The sequence below is a fragment of the Podarcis erhardii genome (assembly GCF_964252035.2).
Source record: "Podarcis erhardii genome assembly, chromosome: 7".
NCBI lineage: Eukaryota > Metazoa > Chordata > Lepidosauria > Squamata > Lacertidae > Podarcis > Podarcis erhardii.
The window spans coordinates 37,781,421-37,803,738 of NC_138511.1; the positions used below are offsets into that span (position 1 = coordinate 37,781,421).

Sequence of the window (22,318 nt, forward strand, 5' to 3'; positions counted from 1 at the left end):
AAGTTGAGGGCTAGGGATAGAATTAGGCGGTTCCACACCCCCGCCCCACCTTTGCCACTCTCAACATGGCAGAGATCTCCTTGCTGAGGCAAGTTCCGCCACACTCAGGACGGCTTACATGTTTCCTCCGCCCCTAGTCTGTTGCTATTGGCCGCGACAAGACATGGCGACCTCAGTAGTCCAATCCCCTTCTTTGTTTTTCTTCCGCCCCCTGAGAGTGCTAAGAGGAAGGCCTCCCGCCCCATTGACTCGCCCGAGTGTATACCGAATTTGGGATTCCGACAAACGAGGGAAAAGGTTCGCTGGGCTTTATAATGCGCCGCGCGGGGCCGTGCGTGGCATCGGCGCAGCACCAGCTGTTCCGCCACCTCGTTCTCCGCTCTTCCGGCAGGCCGCGGCCTAGCGCCGTCGCCATGGCAACCGCAGCCTTCCCAGGCCCGACGGCCATGGAAGAAGCTCTGAGCCGCGCAGTCCCGCCGCTGCCGCCTTACGAGACCCGGGAGAAAGTGGCGGCGCCAGCCGGGGCCGCCCTGGAGCAGCGCAGCGCGGAGTTCATGCGCTACTACCGCGCCCTGGAGAGCGGCAGGCCGAGGGCCGAGCTGCTGAGCCGCCTGGCCCGCGACTTCGGCGTCGAGCACGGCCGGGTGGCCGAAGTGAGCGGGAAAGTAGCCCGGCTGCTGCAGCAGCAACAGCAGCAGCAACAGGAGGCGGCTGGGGAGAAAGGGGAGCACGAACCCGGCGCCCTCCTGCAGGCCGAGGACCGGCTCCGCCACTACCTCACGCCCCGCTACCGGGGCCTCTTCCAGCACCTCGGCAGGCAGGAGGGCGGCCTCCGCTTCCTGGTGGAGCTCCGCAGGGACCTGCTCGAAGCCCTGGCGGCCAGGGAGGCCGAAGGGCCGCATGTCAGGGTGAGCCCCGGGAGGGTTTTTCTTTCCTTTCCTTCAAATATGTATGTGTAACTCAGAGGAGACCAGTGGAAAACACAGAGACGCAAGTTCGCCGTGTCTATTAATTTCAGTGTGTCTACTCTTGAATAAGGCTTAGTTGGTTGCAGCCCATATTTCGTACCGCCTACTGTTACAAATCTCGTAAGCGGCTTACAATGTATTCATTAATTGCTTTATTTACACCCTGCCTTTCTCCCAGTGCAAGACCCAAGGCGCCTCCCAGTATTAATTTTAAACAGATTAAGTTAAAGCTATTTTTATTTAAAACAACAGCAACACACATATATCAGTAATATGTGGTCTGAAGGGAGGTTTGTTTGCATGTACACTAATGGGGAAGGTAGACATCCCCCAAGCTCCAACTCTTCTCCTTTAAAAACAGCCTTGCAGGCAGAAATTCATTGAAATTTACCGTAATTATTATTATTTAAATGACATATATCACTGTTTTTTTCCTGCACCCATAGTTCTTCAGTGTTTTCACTTTGGGGGTTGTCTTTGTTATTTTTGAATATGTCTCTTATTTTTATTTAAATTGCTTCATAAACTTGTTTATTATAAGCCAGAGAACTTTAAGCTATTGGGATGGCGAATGTATACAACAGCCCTGTGAGGTTGATAAGGCTGTCTTAATTTTTAAAAGTCATCTCAACCAGCAGCCATCAACATAAATCTTGTGTCAAAGCCATAAGTTAATGATAAATTGTGTGGACTCTGTCTCATCTGTGCTACTTTAAGTCAGTCTTTTTGGGCAACCCCAAATTTTAGTGCTGTAGAGGTAAAAACAATATTCAATTGAACAGCATAACTTTGAGGTAGGAGGTGAAGGAATCAATGGTGCAAAGGGAGGTGTTCTTGACAGCTTACATCTCCAGTCAGTTTTTCCCCTGACTGAAGACTCAGTGTAGTCCAAATCTGCATATCTTTCTAGATTGCACATTCCCCAGTTTTTTATAGCTCTATTTCTGTGCTGCTGCAATCTGATACACTGAAATTAAGCAGGTGATGACCTTCCTGGAACTTCATGCCAAGAACATCGCCTGGTTTCCCTTTGTGGCAGGCTGCTGTTAAAAGTATGGAAGTGAGGCCTGCAGGAAGAGTGAACAGCCTGACAAGCTTTGGAAATGTCATGAAGCCTACCAGTTTGATCTGACCCACTCTTTACTTCATTGCCCTGGGAGTCTTTGCTCTCCATTTGAGTGAAGTTTAGAATCCATGATGTGATTGCATTTTATTCTGCTTGGGTGTTGTTGTTTTTAACTAGATCTGATGGGGCATTCTATAGATACAGATAAATGCTGGTAGTGAAGCGAAGGCTCCCCATGACACAAGTTCCCTTCCCAAAATGTTAAAGTTGATGAAGCCAGCATCAGGGTTAAAAGGCTCATCCCCACTGTCCCCTTCATCCCATAAGGTTTCAACACCTGAAGAGGACTATTACTACAACTTATCCTACCACAAAATATAAACTATGTTCTATTTCACACTTCCCAAACTCTTCAGTCCTACCTCAATGTCTACTCCTGCACCGAAGATCAGGGTTCTAAATCTTGTGGGGAGACTACATGAGTACAGCAGGCTCCCTGCCACAGAAGTTCCCTTCCCAACATATAGGGAAAAGTTTTTTAAAAATTCAGGAGGGTGAAAATTTGACACATATTTGTTCCTTATATGTATGGGATGTTAGACCAGGGTGAGATGGGGTAAATGGGGGCAGGTTCATTCATGCAATACATGGGAGGGTGTGTGTGGAATGGTCACACAGTTATGTGTGTAAAATGTCTGATACTCATATACAGCACTGGCAAACACGCTTACTAGGGCAAAGTTTGTGTGTCAGTGCCAGGTTTCAGTTTTCAGCTGCTTCAGATCAGCACATGATGTGCTAATAATATGTTTGGCCTTAGCAACGAATGCTGAATGAAACGCAAGAGGTGCAATTCAACTATTTCTGCACTAGCCTTGATGTTAGGCAAGATACATGACATATACTCTAGATTTTAACAAGTTTGACCAGAGAGTCTGTTGAGAAAAAATGTTTTCGTAATACTTTTTATACATGCCACTTCATACACCTGGACCAGTGTCTATATTTTTTAAGATTCTGCTGCATATTGTACAGCTCATACTTGTAAGAAACAAGCTGTTTATAATTACAAGTATTGCATATCTAGTTCAGAGTGTAGGAATAATGGTCAGAACACAAGTCCTTCATCCTTCTTCACTGGTTTGTTTCAGCAGTATCCTTTGGCAGTGGTAGGCTGGCAGCAAATGCTGATCCCCAGCCCCCTGGACAGAGACATTGAATAACACTACTGTTTAGTTCCATTAGTGTACAGATGCTGCTGCTTTCTAGAAGCTTGCTGCTTCTGCCCAGATATTGGTACCCTTTTCCTGGACCTAAATTTTTGGGCTGCAGCTCCTCTCAACTAACTAATAGCCTTTCTAAAAGATGGAACCATCAGCGGTTAAATATTTTTCCCCATCCACATAGATACAGTTTAGCAGGAGCAAACAGAATGTTCCCAAAACGTCATTTTAAAATGACACACTGTGCTCTAGTTATATGGGGTTTTATATCTGGTTAATTCAGCACTACAAATTGGAAGCTCCAGAAGCCTTATCCTATAAACCTGCTTTAGTAACTTCAGTCTAAATAGCTTCCTGTAGAGTAGCAGTTCTGCCACATGTGTCAGGAGAACAGTTAATCCTTGTTGAAGATCCTGCTTTTGAGCCATCAAATGGCGTTTTAACATATCTTGTTGAGCTTCTTACATGTCCAGGCACTGATCAAGTGAGTCCTCTTGTGCTGCATTAGTATGCTGCAGCCAGGACAGGGCAAAAAATACTAGTGTAGTAGAGTCAGTGACTGCTGAGGTGGCCTATTGTGAGTTCTGGAATTTTCATACATAATCTCAGGAGCTGCTACAGCATGTTATAGGATGAGGCCATCACCAGCAATAGTTTCCACACGTTCACAGCATTTATTTATTCTCTCCCTTAATGGCACTACTTCTATCCAATGCATGACTGAGTATATTGCAGTCATAAATAAGATAGTTTGGTCATCAAGATACAAGTGCTGTTGGAATATGACTGAATTATATGTTTTTAGACATGATTTGTAGTCCTCATCTTGCTGGTCTTGCTAGTGTGACCGAGGCTGAGGTCATTGGAGCCCTACTACTCATGATGAACAAATTGCCCTCAGCAGCAGTAGAACTGTAGCCTGTTCCTATAGCTTGGAGCATATAAATAGAAATGTTGAATGTTGCATTATGTGAACAATGAATAGTGGAGTTTATATCGAGAGAGAATGCACATCCCTCAAAATATGGATAGATTTGTATTCAAGGATAGTATTCTAAGGTTAAACAGTCACCAGGATCAAGAGCAATGGCCCAGAGAAAATGACTCTACTCCTTAGTGACTAGTTGCTAAGAAACAGTAAATGTCTTCCTGCTGAATTTGTGGAAGATGATAGATTCTTGTGACCTAGGTACAGCGCTTCTATTCAGGCATATCTACCAGCAAAAGTTCAACTGTACATTTTATGGTAAAAAGAATTTCCCTGAGAGTATAAAAAATGTCCTTTGGTAGCACGGAAGACCATCTATTTTTTAGCGCCAAGGAGATTTTGCTTTTCTTTCAAGGCATGATGTGCCCCAGAGCTCCTCTTTAAGTCTCATCGCCTATAAAGTTTTACACATCTCCGTAGTCAAAACAATAGTAAACCATGTGGACAGCGCAATAATATTGTTTCTAAAAATGGTCTTGACACCAGTATCTGACTAAGCAGTCAGACCTTTGCAAGTGAAACAGGGATTGTAGAAATTCTAGCTCAATATTTAAATAAGGCAAACAGTCAAGAGGAGATTTTGCTGTTATATATATATATCAATGAGGACAATAACTTTCAAAGTGTCCTTTGCAAGAAGCTAACAGCTTGAAATTCTGATTTTATAAATTGCTCATTTAGGTTTACATGCATCATGGCAACCCTTGTGTGCTATTACATATCCATTATAGAAGCGGACAATTATTTATTTATTTAGGTGATTTATATACTGCTCGATATTTCAAAGAAATCGCAGAGTGGTTTACATAATAAAAACGTCAGAAACAAACACAGAAACTACAATAAAAAGCAACATTTTAAAGCAGCACAAAACATATGGAGACCATATTGCCACTAGTAGATTCAAAATACAGAAATATAACAGAAGCAAGCAGCCCTGCACCAAATATAGAAGTTTGCATGTACTCTCAGTTCTGCTGCTATTATCTCCCTTTACTCCCTTTACTACAGGAACATCCAGATCCACAACTGCAACTTCACTAGTAGTCTTCAAACGTTAATTTAGAGAAAAGGTAGTTAACTTCAAGTAACTCAAATTAATGACAACCTGCATTACAATATTCTGAGTTTTTCTTAATGCATAAAAATTAAAGCAGTTCTAACTTCCATTAAGTCAGTGGTTCACAACTGATTGTTTCTCCATTACCCCATCATCCCCAACCTAAATTGGGAAGGAGGGCTACTCTTTTGTTCTAATGAAGCTTCCTTGTGCTTGGTTTTAGGAGTTGGCAAATGATATTATATTGTTGCACATTAGAAACATGATCCTCATATGCAGAAGGCTGTCTGCATATGACTGCGCAAGAATCACTTGCGTTGGTCCAGGATTAGGTAACCCAGAAAATATTAAATTGTGTATTAGAAAGTAGAAGCAGCATAAAGCAAAAATTATTTCAGACTTTCTTCCCCAATAATGAGCTTATATAAGAAATATATTGACCATACTCATTAAATATGTTTCTTAGGTTTTTGGAAAGAACAATAATTTTCTGCTTCATATGTGATGCTGTAGAAATTCTATCTGGATTCATGTCTTGCCATCTGAGCTAGACTTCTTGCAAAGGACAAGAATGTTAATTCTGGAGGCATTAGGTTTTCAGTTTCTCTTACTGATTTGGAGTTAGTAGACTCAGAACTGTAATAGGTTCTTCCCGATCATAGTGAGTTTGTTTTATCTACAGCAGACATGCTGCTGAAGCTTTTCTGCTTTCTGTGGAATATTTTGGGGATTGTAGCCTTGACTTTTCCATTGCAAGGCAAAGAGAACACTTCTGTTGGATTAGAATAGGAATCCACAGGCCTTTTGAGCTTGTGGGCACATTTGGAATTTTGAGAGAGCATAGTGGGCCCCCTCACAAAGTGACTGATGTGGCTTCTCTCTCCCATGCAATACACCCATCTCACAGAATGCATTTCTTTCTCTCCCTTTCCCAGACAAAACAGCGGTTTTACAAAAAGCAAATTCTCCCTTTGCCAACCAACTTATCCTTTCTCATCTGTTTCTTTCTCCACAGTCAGCGATGCATACACGAACTCTTTTGCTCCTAGATGCTCTTCCTTTCCCCCATTAGCTATCTGCCTTGCACTGAGGCACAGCTGCTACATTGTACTTCTTCTCTTTAGCATCAAGTGTCCTGTTTCTGGTGGCTTCCAATTGGAACTGTTCTCTTTGCTGATGGCATCCAATTAGGAGAAAGAACAGTTCTAACTGACTACCCCCAACAGATATAACTATTATCACTCCTCTTTTTCAAGTCTTCTGGCCAATCAGAATGGTAGGAGGGCAAAGCAAACAATTTGGGGGAGGGGGAGGGAAATGAAGCAGAAATTTGACTGTTGCCATTATAATTTGTAATTTGGCCTGGATGTAATTAAAAAGATTGGTGGATGCTCTGATAGGATTCTGAGGGCACCACCATTGGGACTGTGATGTTAAATTTATGTGACATTTATGACACTCAGAACATAATTTGCATACAGAAAGGAAAGCACCAAACTTGATATTGCCAATTCTGAAAAGAGAGAGTTAACAGACATAATTAAAGGAAGTACAGTGTTACCTCGGGTTACAAACACTTCAGGTTACAGACTCCGCTAACCCGGAAGTAGTACCTCGGGTTAAGAACTTTGCTTCAGGATGAGAACAGAAATTGCACGGCGGCGGCAGCGGGAGGCCCCATTAGCTAAAGTGGTACCTCAGGTTAAGAACAATTTCAGATTAGGAATGGACCTCCGGAACGAATTAACTTCTTAACCCGAGGTACCAGTATATCTGTCTTAATGTGGAACAGAGTAGTTAATTTAAGTTTAAACAAAATCTGTGTATCTGTGAATGAAGCGTTTAGAGCTAGGATATAAGATTGACTTTTGCTGCTCTGGTGTCTTTCGGGAGACAATAATTAATTTAACTTAATGCCATCGATGGATTACTGTAGAATGAAGTATGTCTATGGTGTATACTACTCAGAGCTAGTATACTAATCCAGTAGCGAATATAGTGTATAAAAGGATAATCTGTTGTTTTTGATAGAAAAGCTTTCATTTTGGGGTTTTGGAAGTAATTACCTTGGTCAAGTGAAAACTCTCTGATGTATTCCTTTAAGTACTTCATTTTTTATTCTTGTAAGAGCATTATGGCAGATGTCTGTGCTTTGCTGAGATTGTTCTGAGATCTCAGTTCATGAAACTGTGCTGTGCATTTTTCAATAAATCATCAGGTAGGTGAGGATGTCCTGAGTATTTTGTAGCGGCAAACGACCTCATCACCCTAATGTCTCCTGCTGGTTGAATTGTTATTTTCTGTAAAATGTCCCACTATATTTATTTGCTTAAACTGAGGTCTGTGGCAGAGGAATCTAAACAGTATTTTTATGGATTACCCCCTTCAACAATTTGCAAACACTTAACAAATACACCCTCATACATGGTTTCAGAGAATGTTAAACATTTGCTCTGTATTATAGCAATATTACCATTCAAAAAAGAAGGAATTGCTAGCTGTAAAATATTTCAGGAAGGGTTGTTAGCTGTTCTCTATTCATTACAAGCCTCAGGTGAGTCTCCACTATTTTGTGTTTATTTTAAAATTACTTAGTCTGTTCCCCCACCTCATCCCCAGTAAACTTGTTTTTAAGCATATACTTCATACAACAATGCAGTGTTGGGAATGAAACTCTAGGGGATTCTTTGGAAAGCCAGTAACTGACTGCACTAGAAAATGCTCCCAAGGTCATTCTGAGTCTAACCATAAATTGCAGCAAATTCAAGTACCAAGACAGGCAGGAGAGCTTTTTTTCCTATGCTTCCCATCAAGTTGCCTTGATGCTAAACCCTCAGCAGCTGATGTCCCTTTGGAGCAATGATGCTCCAGCTGACATTGCAAGGGGTGATAACTTGTGGCAGGTGTCACTTACTACACTGTTCATTGGTGGGTGCCTTTATTTCTATAAACAGACACTTTTGTATGGGTTTTTTAATGTTTTATTCAGTTTACATTCTGCACACCAGTTGAAAAACATCTTACTATGCCAGAGGACTTGCAAGGATGTCTTTCAAGGTCCCTCATGGTTTGACATGATTTCATCAGTGTGAACAGGGCCACAGCTGCAGGGTATCTTCATCTCCTTTCCACCAACCTCCTAGTCCACAAATGTGTGGCAGTAGGAGGCATAGTTTTGCCTGATCCTCCATGCATTGGCCTTAAACAGTACAGCAGAGCTCATTATCGGCCATTGGCTAGGATGGGCTAGCAGACAGGTTACCTAAGCTGCACTTAAGAAATACTACTGCAGGGATCAAACATAGCTTCTTGCTTTATTTATACATACATAAATATTTTTTTTTTTTTTAAATATAACTCATTGCCTCCTTTTTCTGTTTTTGGAAAGGCTGTTATCTAAAGTTAACACATAAGCTGGTGATTGCATCACATTTAATTATATTTCTTCTATCATGTCCTTCTGGCAGAATTCTCCAGGAAGTATATATAGAGTAGGCTGTGAAAGACCATTCAATTTAATTCAGTTGAAAAAAAGTGATTGCCAAAACATGCAAGCAGTGTTCGTGTCATCTGACGTGAGGTGGGTAGTGACCAGAGAAAGGACCTGCTCAATTATAACACTCAATTTATGGACCGCCCCCCCCGCCCAGCTTCCAATAAAGCTTGCATGTCACCCACAATTTCAGGCACCAGGCAAAGACCTCTCTGTTATTAAATCTTGAGCTTTGGCCCCCTTTAATCTGTTACTTTAAAAATCTGTTGGTTATTGTTGTTGGATTTTAAAAATATTGACGTGTGACTTTACTGATCTCTTTTCTGCATAGAAATGCTTCAACATAATAATGAAATAATACTTATTTGGGTGAAGACTAGTCATTATAATTTATATTGAATATAATGGAAGACTAAGACTCTAGTCCTGTAGGCATTTATCTGGGAGCAAATCTCATTGAACTCAGTGGGGGTTTCATTTTGAATAGATGCCAATAGTTTAGTGCTGTAAGCAATCCTATTGGTTGTCATGAAACAATGTTGCTATGTTGCTTCTACTGCTGAATTGATAAAATGGTTTCCCCCCTCTTATTTTTAGGAAATGAATGGAGTGTTAAAGAACATGCTGTCAGAATGGTTTTCCACAGGATTCCTAAATTTAGAGCGAGTTACATGGCAGTCGCCTTGTGAGATTCTTCAAAAGATTAGCGAGTAAGTGCCAAGAATTGCTGGTGTCTTCTTTTTTAAAAGTTCAGGAAGTCATGTGCACATGCAGATTCAAGGTTGCATGATAAAATAAATCTAGGGGAGAGAGCAGACCTTTGTGAGTGTCTTCTCTCTGTGTTAAAATGTAATTGTTATTTTTTTCCCCAGTAGTGAAGCTGTACATCCTGTTAGAAACTGGATGGACATGAAACGCCGTGTTGGATCTTACAGAAGGTGCTATTACTTTGCCCACTGTGCAATACCTGGTGAGCCGTTGGTTGTTCTGCATGTTGCACTTACAGACGAGATATCTAGCAGCATCCAGGTATAGTTGCTCAACTTAATTTGTGAAAAATTTTGTTGCACATTAATCATCAGGCCTCGAGCATGTGACTATGGAACACTTCCAAGCAGATTCTTGGAAATAAAGTACCTAAACATAATCAAACAGTATTTTCTAACTGAAAACTTGTGATTGAAACAAATGTCTTAATATAACATTTCACGTAATTCCATGAAAAAATTGCTTTTGTGAGCATGTTAAGTAGCTCATTTGTCTATACTAACCTCCGTTAATCATTTGTGGTCAAGAAGAAGAAAAATATATAATGAATAATAATTGTTCATGCAGCTTCCATGCTTAGTTGCCTAGAGTGAGTTGTTGCTCTCTATTGATGACTAAGGAAGTGATTAGCCTGTCTTAATACTATTTCTTAGATGTCTCTTATTCTTTTGTTTACTAATATTTTTGAAAGTCGTCAAACAGAGCAGCAAGTGCTTTTATGCATGTTATCTTTAGAAGTAAGATTTTCTTGTGAAATTTCTTGGAACTGTCCATAGAGATAGTAACTAAAATTAAGGAAGATTCATAGTTACATGTGGTGTCCAGATCGTCTGAACCAGAATTACAAAAGCAAGCTTAATGTAGACTTGCAAACTGATTTGAATTAAGGTTTATTTGTTAAAGCATTTTATATACTTCTCTTTGTCCTGTTGGGTTTCAGAACAGTGTATGAAGTCTGAATTGACAAACCATAGTTGAGGCTGTTGCTCTGCCTTCTGGAAGCCGCTTGAACACAAGGTTGAGAGGGCTGAGTAGTAGCAAAACACAAACACACAAGCAGCTCTGAACTATGGTTAGTGCAAGCAGTGGTTTGGTGTGGTGTTCAAATTCAGCCAGTGTAGCAGAGAATTAAATAGTTGTCATTTTAGCCCTGTAAAGTGTTAGGCATTAGGCTACTGCTCATACTTACAATATTACAATATTACAATATTACACTCTGTTGATGAAAATAGGAGACTTAAGCAAGCTTTGGCCACTGTCCTGAGACTTTCTTTAGGTAAACAGAAGGGCTTGCACATGCCCAGTTGAGCACTGACATCTTGTGTTTTCCTATTATCAAGCCCTAATGCTGCACCATGAGCTGTTTGTTAAATTCTCAACATGACAGCTGAGTATGCAAAGCAAGTCTTCTGAGTCACAGGATTTTGGCTTATGTAGGATTCAGTGGGTTATAGAATGTGAAATTGTTGAATTTTGAAGGTGATTACAGTTACTAATGTTACTTATGGTTAATTTTTCTCTAGGCCATAGTGAAGGAGATTCCCCCCTTAGAAGTTGAGGATCTGAACAAAATCACCACTGCAATTTTCTATTCAATCAGTTTGACTCAGCAGGGCCTGCAGGGTGTGGAGCTGGGGACGTACCTCATCAAGCGAGTTGTTAAGGAACTGCAGGTATGTGTGAAAAATTGCCATTTGGTAATAGCACTAGAATCTAATTTGTATTTACAGTGGTACCTCTGGTCGTGAACGGGATCCGTTCTGGAGGCCCATTTGCAACATGAAAAGAGCGCAACCTGAAGCATTGTATCTGCGCAGATGCGCTGTGCGATTTGGCGCTTGTGCGCTTGTCTGCATGCGCGAGCAGCGAAACCCAGAAGTAACCCTTTGTGGTATTTCCGGGTCGCCGCGGGACGTAACCTGAAAGAACGTAACATGAAGCAAATGTAACATGAGGTATGACTATTTTCATTTTTTCTGGTGCACTTGTACTTGAAATGCAGTGTATAGGAACACAGGAAACTTCGTTATGCAGAGTCAAATCATTGATCCACCTTGCTCAGTATTATCTGCATAGAATGGCAGCAATGTTCTAAGGTTATAGGAAGAAATCCTTTGCAGCCTCACCTAAAAATACCAGGGATTGAACCTTGCATGCAAATCATGTGCTCGACCACTGACCACCCTTCCCCCAAGGTAGTGGTGGGGACACTCTGGAATGCAAGCCAGGGACCACAAACCACTGGACTTTAAGAGTTTGGCCCACCAGGCTGTTTGGGAGTAAACCATGCCCACCTCTTCAAAGAGCCCTGTTGGAAATTCGCAAGGAAACTTAAACGTATGCCCCAAATTAGCAGTGTGTAGTGTTCACCCTACTTTTCCAGACTTAGGTCACATTCACATATTGGAAGAGCCAGAGTGTGACTTTCCCTTCATCAAGCGTGTGAAATGAGGCATTCTGAAAGAGCCCCAACATGGTAGGATTGTGAAGATCATCTCCTGTAAAACATTTTTATTATTATAAAGTAACGTTTGTTAACTTGCTACCAAGGTGTCCTGTCACAAAGAATCATTTATGTCATATCTAATGAATGTGAAAATCTTACTATAATACTTCCACCTCATCTGTTAACTTAGGTTTCTGGAAATGACCACTCCTAGTGGGTTTGGGATTGTTCACTTGGGTTAAAGTCCACGGGTTTTTTGTGTGAGCACTGTATGCTTTAAACTTAGTTTAAGGCAGATGCTTTGGAATTTGTCTTAAGAGTGCAGCCTACTCATTTAAATACCAAACTAAATTACTTGGTACTGCTCCATTTGCTGGGGTTCATTCCCATAGATACTAATGTGTTGTAATACATTTCTCATGGCTGGATGTGAAATATCCTTTGGGGAATAAACAATGCAGGGAAAATAAGATATATCATTATTTGCTTTGTTTTCTCTCATCTATTTGATTAATTCCAAATCACTTAATTTCAAGGTTCTGTAACTTTTAATTTCCCAAGAAAAAGAGCATGTTAAATTATTGCCATCATGGCTGTGTCAGAATGTGAAGTGACATACTTTGAAGTTTGAACTGGAATGGTGGAAATTTTAACCATTTGAACCCTGAGATGTTTGTGAACTTCAGTAACTGTGGGTTAGTTTAAGGGGAGAAACAAGAATAGCTGGGGCAGTTCTGTCACTAAAAGGACATGAGTGCAAATACAATTGTGTGTAAAACAAATCACAACAAAACACTTTTCTAAATTAATTTTTGTATTTGGGCACGGACTCTGACAAAGCAGTGTAAAACTGTGTAGAGCTCTCTTAGCATCAGCAAATAGACTGATATTACTTTAGCTCAGTAAGAACTAAGCAAGGGACAAGTGTCTTATCAAGGAATGGGGACTTTGGCCTTCTTCAGTTACTCTTGTTTCTTAAGGCAGCTCATCCCTTTATTTAATATCTTCATATGTGGGTACATGGCAGGAAACCCACACCAAGCTTTCTTAGACAGCAGAAAATAATCAATGTAACTTGAAAGTTTAACACTACACAAAACCACAGCCTAAGTTTTTTGAAAATGTAATGTTAGAAAAAAGAAAACTCGCTAGGCAAGTTCTTTTGTAGAAAGCTTGAGGAAAGTAAGTACAGAAAAAGGAAACGTGTTCCTTTGCACACAGCTTCTTGTGGTTAATTTGCAGCACGTAAACAGTCTCTAGATATATGATCAATATGAAATATTTAATCATTTTCCTGCAGCCTTTGATGTGCCCCAGGTTAACCACAATGGGCATCTATCTAAGTTGCAAAAGGAACAGGGTTACCTAAGATGCTGCACTTTTTTAAAAAACTAGGCCATTCTCCAGTAAAAATTATTCAGTCCTTTATCCATTCACTTTAACCCAGTGTGACACTTCTGTCTGTAAATGCCACTGTAGCCTCAGAAACAGCATCTCAGCTGCCACTCTTCATAAAGGTAGCTGCAAACATCACCTATTAACATGTCATGCTACTAGATCACAAACAGTGCCCAGGATTGGGAGCATGCAGTCATTCTAGTAAATATTTTTTTGTGTGACAGCAGGCCACAGATTTTGATTTCTGTTTTCTTTCCCAGGTATCAGTAGGAATTAGCTTTAAAACTTTGCAATGCATCTGATAAAGTGGGTTCTATCGGATAAAAGCTTATGCTGCAATAAATTTTAGGCTGTAAGCGTGTCATAAGACTATATGTGTTAAATCTTTGCAAAGTGCAAGATAGGACCAACAAACCAAGCTTATTTTAAGGAGGAGTTATTCTGTCTGGTGAGGCTGTTGGCAAGGACTGCTTTAATCTGTTATAGTCAGGATAAAGATGGTGGCATTGCTTTCTTTTCCCCCTTGCCTTGGCTAATGCAATTCATTGTTGTTTTAGATAAGTCACTGATAATAGAAAGGAATCTGCAACCTTCTACAGAAGCAGCAACAAAATAAACCCAGCATCTACTTCTTAATGGAGTGTGGGTTTCTGACAAGGAAATAAACATTAACGGATCTCTACTAGCAACCCTGGAAAGTAGCACATCAATTTAGCAGCAGCATAAATGGCCATGCTTTACTGCATCTATTTATTATTTTCTTCAGGAACTGGCCACATAAGATAAGCTTCTAAACTCAGCCATTCATCAGATATGAGATACTACAAAAACTAGGTCGTTTTGCCAATTTGTCTTGTTATTTCTTAAAATAAAAGAAGCACATGATTGCTTTTCTTATCCCTCCCCCCATTCCAAATAGTCTCTGCCTTAATAAATTATGCTGAGGTTTACTCTTTTTTGTTTGTAAACAAAAGAAATGCTATTAAAAAACACATCAAGTTCTACATACAGGAGAGTGCTGTTGCACTTACATCCTGCTTGTGGGCTTCCTATAGCCACTGTGGAGGCAAAGTGCTGAACTGGTCTGACCCAACAGTGCTCTTACAGTACTAGAATCATAGAATTGTACAGTTGATCCAGAGCTTTCCCATTTCACCCGTGTGGACTATGCTGTTCAAATAAATACTCTGTTCAGGTTAGGGGCACCTGAATTTTTAGCTACAAGCTTTGTTGTTATGGAAATAAGAATGCCTTACTTCTCTTTATTCTAAAAGAGTCTCGTAACTCCTATCTCTAATTCAAGTCTCTTAACTCCTACCTCTAACTACCAGTCACTTGGTATATGTTAAACTCAGAGTTTGTTTATTTATCTCTTATTTTGTGTGAGGTAGACAGAGGGGAGGGAGGCATATTGCTGCTGTTCCCTCAAATTGAAGATTCCTTTACAGGGTGACTGCTACTCTGAATTCCCCACAGTTAATCTTAGTCTGATGAATGGATACATTCTTTCTCTGCAGAGGATGGTGTGGTTGGGGGTATACTGTTGTAGCTGTCCTGTTGCTAAACAGATTTAAACTGTGGATAAGATAAATATTTTTGTTCAGCAAGCAGTTTGGCATCATCTGAGTTTTTCAAGAGCCTAAGAAGTGGTTGCTTATCTCACATACTTGGAGCGGCATCTAATAGTTGTTATAGAATGGCTGATCAAGCCTTTATAGTATGGAAACTACCCTGCTGGGAGCTTAATTTACTACCTCAGTCTTGGGATCTTGAGAACTTGATATGTTGGGCAGAGGATATTTATTTCATTAGACAGAAATGAGAGATGAGGGATTTGTATCTTAAATGTTTTCCCACCTCGGTAGGTATGTTTTCCAACTGTGTTCTGAAATGGTTCTAAAAGGATATTAAACTCACATAACCAGCATGCTCTTGACTTAAGGTCCTATTCTGCTCATTTATGAAGGTGATCTGGTCTGTTTCCTTTGCTGATTCTAAGAATTGATTTGGCCAGTTTCTGGGAAAACATAGTATGTGTTATTGCTATTAGACTCCTTATCCTACTGAGATAATAATAATAATAATAATAATAATAATAATAATAATAATAATAATAGATTGCTTTTCTTTATAAACTGAAAAACTGCAGGTGGAATTTCCTCAGATCAAAGCCTTCTCTACTCTGTCTCCCATTCCGGGATTCACCAAGTGGTTCCTGGGCCTTCTTTCTTCACAGTCCAAGGAGACGGGCAGATGTGATCCTTTCACAGATCCTGAATATCAAGAAATATCTGAGATCACAGGAGACCCTGCTGTTGAAATTCTAAAGCGCCTCTTAGCAAACAATGAATGGGTGAGGTCGGAAAGACTGGTCCGAGCTTTACAGCAGCCACTTATGAGACTGTGTGCCTGGTATCTGTATGGAGAGAAGCACCGTGGCTATGCCCTTAACCCTGTGGCAAACTTCCATCTTCAGAACGGTGCAGTGTTATGGCGTTTGAACTGGATGGCCGACACAAGCCCCCGTGGCATCACTGCCTCTTGCGGAATGATGGTCAACTATCGCTATTTTTTGGAGGACACTATGAGTAACAGTGCTGCATATCTTGGAACTAAACAGATTAAAGCCTCAGAGCAGGTTCTATCCTTAGTAACTCAGTTTCAGCAGAACAGCAAACTTTAAATAAATGAGGCAGCTTAAAAACAACAAATGCCTGTTTAATTAAATGAGAGTCATGTGGTGTTTGTATATAAAAAGAGGGAATGTTGCTGATAAAATGAGCAGACACTGTCCCTAATCTCATCAAGGATTCAGTATTGAACTGCCAGGCCATTCTTGTTGCATTGACATGCTTTGCCAGAGAGGAAGAGCACATTTATGTTCTGGATGATACTTCCTGCAAACTGAAAGAGCTGGGTAAACTATACTTAGTGAAATGGCAAGCCAGTGGTGACTCCTATGAACTGTGTGTTGTCCCTCGCCTTGCTCACCAAATCAATAGCCTTGTTTAATCCACATCTTCAAAAGAGTCGCTGAACACCTGAGTGCTCCGACACATTAAAGGGAGAGGGAGATCAATACCAGAGTTACTAGATAAAAGGGACAAGTAAGGAAAGACTTTTTGTCCAAGTGCACAAACAAAACAGCATCTCATAGCACTACTCCAATAAGATGTTTGTTTTACACACCCTTCCCTTCTGTTCTATGCTAAACTCTTTGATCAGGCCATCCATGTTGGCATGGCACAGAATGCCACCACTTGAGTTATAGCTTTACTAGGTCGGAGCGTGGAAACACCTTGGTGTGGGTGGGTGTTTGTTTGTTTGTGTATTTTGGCTCATCTACTCAAGTGCTCTTCAGATAACAAGTATATGGAATGAAGTGTCTGCAGCTTTGCAGTAACTAGTTATGATTTCAGAAGTGAAATCAAGAGTTCGAATATTGAAGAGAGAAAAGTAAGTTGTAATGTGTTTTATGATGTTTACAGGCTTGTTTTGAATATAAATGATATTTTTTAACTTGCAGAATTATTTATTTATTAATCTGAAATGTTCTACATTAAAATAATATTTTGCCATGAAAACAGGCCTTCTCTGTTTTTCATGTGGTGCAACTACTTTAGCTAAGTCTTTAACAGAAGTTGATTCTGTTGTACAGATCCTTGCTACCCTGCAGTTTAGAAGACATGAAGGTGATGGAGAAAGGGAGAGCCTGGAATCTTTGTCTCAGAACATGAAGCTTTCATTTTAAAATGGGCATGTTATATTTGGAAATGTTTGGCCTTTGATTTAGCTGACATACAAACCAGCTTCTGAAATTCTGCCTCATCTGAATGATTTTTCAGGTCATGCTGGGCCTCCATATTTCCCATGACATCCAGGCCTCAGACACCCTTGCTTTACTGCAGTCTTTTTAACGGTGTACACATGCTTCGTGCTTAGGTGTGTGCTTTCCTCAGTTCTGGGCAGTCACCCTTCACTTTTCAAGCCACTGCCTTCTCAGTCACTTTAGACACACAAAGGCCTGGTTTACACATAATGCTGAGCTTACTGTGTATTGAACTATGGTTTTTTAAACCATGTTTTGTTTGATCATCTGAAGCCATGGTTTATTGTTGGCTCACAAACATTGGTTTGTTTTAACCCAAGCTTGGTGCTGTGAATGAAAACAACACCCTCAACCATGGTTTGCTAGCCACACCAAACACTTGCCAGGCTATGAAAGGATGAGGCAAGAATAGCTATGAAGCAAACCAGACTTTGGAGAAAAAAGCTATAGTTTGATTTGGGGGTGTGGGGACACACAACTCATAGTTTATTAAACGGTAGTTGCCATGGCTTAACTTTATGTATATATATGCACAGATCCTTCTCTTCTTTGCCAAGTGTGCTTTCTCGCTTTCTTGCCAGCGCTTTTTGTTCATTGTTCTCTTGCTGAAATTCATTTTGAGTAGTTAGTATGTTCTTAGTGACACAAAGCTGTTCAGACTGATTTTACCCCACTTGTGAGTTCTAGGTCCAAACCACAGGACACACATGTTCATAAAGCTGGTGGCGATCCCCAAGGCTCATCTAGTTGCAACACCTTGGGCAAACTCCCCCCTCCCCCCCAAGTTATTTTTGGCAATCATGCCAGTACTTCAACTTGGGCCAGTTGCTGCTTGTCGCTGATAACAGTTTCAACCCCTTTATGCCCCTTTGCTTTATTTGGGGAGAAGGCCAATGAGGTCTTCTAGTCTCTGAGCAGTTTGACCTTAACATCCATTATCATTGACATGCCACAATAGATAAATGCCTGCTGAATGAATCTCCAAGGCAAGTGGCTAACCTGTGGCCCTTCAGATGGCAACTCCCACCATCCCTGATCACTGACCGTGTTGATTTGGAACGTTTTAGCCCCCTGCGCTAAGAGAATACAAATACAACCTGGGAGGAAAAAGTCTCCTTGTGGAGTGCTGCTCTTCAGGGCTATGCTCTTTTCTATTCTGCTTGTCTCCCTGCTCTTTCTATTCACCACTTCAGTTAAGTCACCATGACATGCCTACTGAGAATGCTCAGGATTAACTGGTGTATTTTGTAGGCTCCTCCCCTTAAATCTTTTTTGTTCCTTTTCCTTAAATATTTTTTGTTCTTCTTTGAACCTCGCGTTTCCCCAAGTCTTCTGACGCCTACCTCCTATGCATAGATAATGGCATTTTGGTTGCATAACAATCCACTCTTGGAGAATTGAGTTGGATATTGGTATATATTCTAGGTCAGTTGCCTCATTCTTGTGTGTGTTGATAAAAACAGCTGCTCTTAAGAACCTTCTAGTGAGCATCTCAATGGAATGATAAGAAGAGGAGGAGGAGTTTGGACTTGATATCCCGCCTTTCACTCCCCTTAAGGACTCTAAAAGCATCTAATAATTCCCTTTCCCTTCCTCCCCCACAACAAACACTCTGTGAGGTGAGTGAGGCTGAGAGACTTCAGAGAAGTCTGACTAGCCCAAGGTCAACCAGCAGCTGCATGTGGAGCAGCGGGGAAGTGAACCTGGTTCACCAGATTATGAGTCCACCACTCTTAACCACTACACCATGCTGCCTCCCTCAAAGAGTTTGCATTCTGTATATACCACCCATAGCACAAAGTCAGTTTTACCCAGCATCTGGCCTGACAGTGGCAGGGAACCTTTGCTATAAACTGTCTTTCTTTTTCTCCAAAAGTACATAATTGCAATCCAGAGCTATGTCACATAGCTAGCAGGCATGCAGCATTCCATCAACAAATCAAAAGAAACTATCCAGATACCAGTTAAAAACCTTACCAGCAGCTCCTGAAGGAGAATGAAAGTGTATCTGGGGAGAATTGTTAAAGGGAAATGAAGTGAGTCCCTTTGCTCAACTTGGAGAGTAATCTTGAAGGTTATGCCAGAAGACAGTATTTTATGTGCCAACATAGCACTTTGTCAGCACCTGAAAGTCTTGTCTCTCAGCCACTGGATAAAAAGAAAATAATGCAAAGTTTTGGAACAGAACTATAGCTCTCCCCCATCCTTGTTATTAAACTCCTTTTTTTTTTTTTTTTGAGTATTCAAAGATCTTTATTGAAACTTAACATATATACATAATAACCAAAATTTCCCAATGATTCCCTCATATAAAATATAATATGTAAATTACAACAGCTACATAATTATACACTTAATTATAAAACCCACCACCCACCCTCTACTTCCCTCCACAGCAATTCTACTTCTTTATATTTCTTTATACCTTTTTTCCTTGAATTCTATAATAAATTATTTTTGTTAAATTCTGATTCTTCTTTATTGGTTTTGTTATTGCTTACATTTTTTATTCTAAGCCTATTAGCATGTCGTTTTTAGAACAATATTTTGACATGTAATCTTTGAAATACTTCCACTCCATTCTTAACTTTTGATTTGATTGGTATCTTATAATTGAGGTTAATTTTGCCAATTCTATATACTCACTTAATATGCAAATCTCAGGACACACCAACAAAGGAAGAGTGGACTTGTTTTTAAACTCCTTGATCAGAAGTGTTGGAAGCAATGGAAGACCTGAAGCTTCTAATACATAGGGCTGTTGACCAGTTAAAGAACTTAGTTGTCTGAATGCCTGCCTCTTGACTTGAATAAAATTGTAGAGCCTCAATAAAGCTGCCTTTTTGACAAAAGGAAATAAGTGGTAAACAATACTACAGTACGAATCATTTGAAGGAAGGGGTCCGCAGATAACTTTCTTTTCATTTTTCTGTCACAAACTATTATCAAGAGAGCACAACAGTGTAATTCCTTCATGCTGACATCAATGGGCAGGGGTAGGAATAGCTACTTAGCCAGCATGTGTATCTGTTCTCTTCGATATCATGATTCTTTTGGTTAAAATATTTGCAGTGGGTAACAGCTACCGTAAATGACCCCTGCCAAGCCTTTAGATCTTGCTTCCTACTGTCCTTGTAATCACCAATGGAGCTGCTTCATTGCACTTCACTGTTGTAGAATAGTTACTTGACAAAATCAAGATACTCTCTCTGGGCCCTATTAAATATGTCTTTGCAGTGGATGGTTGCTGAATTAAATTCCTTGCAAACTTTGTAAAATGCAGGTTGCTGTGTTCCTGCTGGGTTGTCTACATGTGTAGAGATTGTCTGGTGGTTGAATTTATTCATTTAAAATGTTTATAACCCACCCTTCATTGTAAGTGAAACCAAAGCGGACACGGAGCAATGGTTCCAAACTACAAGAAAAAAGATTCCACCTAAACATTAGGAAGAACTTCCTGACAGTGAGAGCTGTTCGACAGTGGAATTTGCTGCCAAGGAGTGTGGTGGAGTCTCCTTCTTTGGAGGTCTTTAAGCAGAGGCTTGACGACCATATGTCAGGAGTACTCTGATGGCGTTTCCTGCTTGGCAGGGGGTTGGACTCGATGGCCCTTGTGGTTTCTTCCAACTCTATGATTCTATGATTCTATGATTCAAAGTGGAAAAACTAGTGCAGCAACATCTGGAGGGCAGAAATTTCTGACCATTGGTCATACTGGCTGAGGCTGATGGGACTTGGAAGTCCAGCAACATCTTGAGGGGCACAGCTTCCCCCACCCTGGCGTAGAATATCTGCTTGCAGTGTTAAGTATGCTATATAATTGCCATGGAGGTAAATTCCTTGTCTTTAAAGCTCAGTTTAACAGTTGCTTTACAGCTTTTTGATACGTTACAAAGTGCTCAGGCTGCAAATAGATGGATTTTTACAAGATCAATACTTGTATTTGAAAAGGTTTTTAAAAAATCTATTGAGCTTCAAATGAAATTATAGGCTTTACAAGCCAAAGTTCTCAGCTACGTTTTCTCCAACATGAATGCAAACTAAATGTGTAATTGTTTGACTGACGTAGTCTTCTATCCAAGAACTGACCTATCTGAAACCTGCTTAGTTTTAATAATCTAAGTCCATTCTCTGGACCCACTTATAGAATTCTGCAACACCAAATTCCTTACCTATCATTGTTTCAATTCTCATATTCTAAGGCAGTGGGGGGGGGGGTGAGCCATGTATCAGATGAACCTCTCACTGTGTGTGCACTTGTGTGGAGAACCAGGTGTTGATGAAGTACAACTTACATCTGCCCCACAAGCCTGGCCAATAGCCAGGGATGTTGGGAGTTGTAGTTCAGCAACATCTGGAGGACCAGAAGTTCCCCACACCTGAGATTCTTCAAAATCACGGAGAACGGCCTTCTCTACACCAGATACCTGATATCCTTTATAAAATTTGGAGATACCAGGATCAAAGTTTGAGCTTTCTACAGACAAAGCATATACTTTACCACTGAGATATCTGTTGATTGTAAAATCCCTTATTTAACTACTTTTAGTTAGTTAACAAACTGGTGATAACAAACTAAACACTGAATGAAGCATTCACTGTGTTTGGGTGCTCTAATCCCCCAGGTGAATAGAGTGCAGGAGCTCTGCCCGCCCTCATTTCCCTCCCCAACATGAGGGCAATAGTCTTCAGCTTGGAGATTATTGTACTTACATAGGTTCACCAACAAATTTCATACCTTGGAAGAGCAGAATTCTAAATTTGGTAGAGAGCGTCTATGAGTAAAATGGGCTCCCTGCTTCAGAAGTTATTCCCCCAATTTATGGAGGGGCATAAAGATGGTGACAGTGGATAGGTGAAACTGGTACACTCGTCCCTGCTCCCCCTCATCCCATGAGGGATTGGATTACCTCAACAGGCCTATTGTTTCTGCACCCCCAACTGCACCTTTACAAGAGAATCCTATAAGAAGGGTATAGCTGGATCATGCCAAAGGGCCCTCTAGTCCAGTTTTCTTTCTCACAGTGGACAACCAGAAGACAGTGGGAAGCCCACAAACAGAATTTGAGTGAATCAGTA

General features: G+C 40.6%; 1 protein-coding gene across 1 annotated transcript; it reads left to right on the forward strand.

The window, feature by feature from the left end:
- Positions 1 to 299: 299 nt before the first annotated feature.
- MLYCD (malonyl-CoA decarboxylase) lies at positions 300 to 16,137 on the forward strand. The gene is made up of 5 exons (XM_081870250.1): positions 300 to 908; positions 9,396 to 9,508; positions 9,671 to 9,827; positions 11,090 to 11,239; positions 15,560 to 16,137. Exons 1-5 carry the CDS (start codon positions 315 to 317, stop codon positions 16,091 to 16,093), a joined length of 1,548 nt encoding a protein of 515 aa, XP_081726376.1. The 5' UTR covers positions 300 to 314; the 3' UTR covers positions 16,094 to 16,137.
- The last annotated feature ends 6,181 nt before the right edge of the window (positions 16,138 to 22,318 follow it).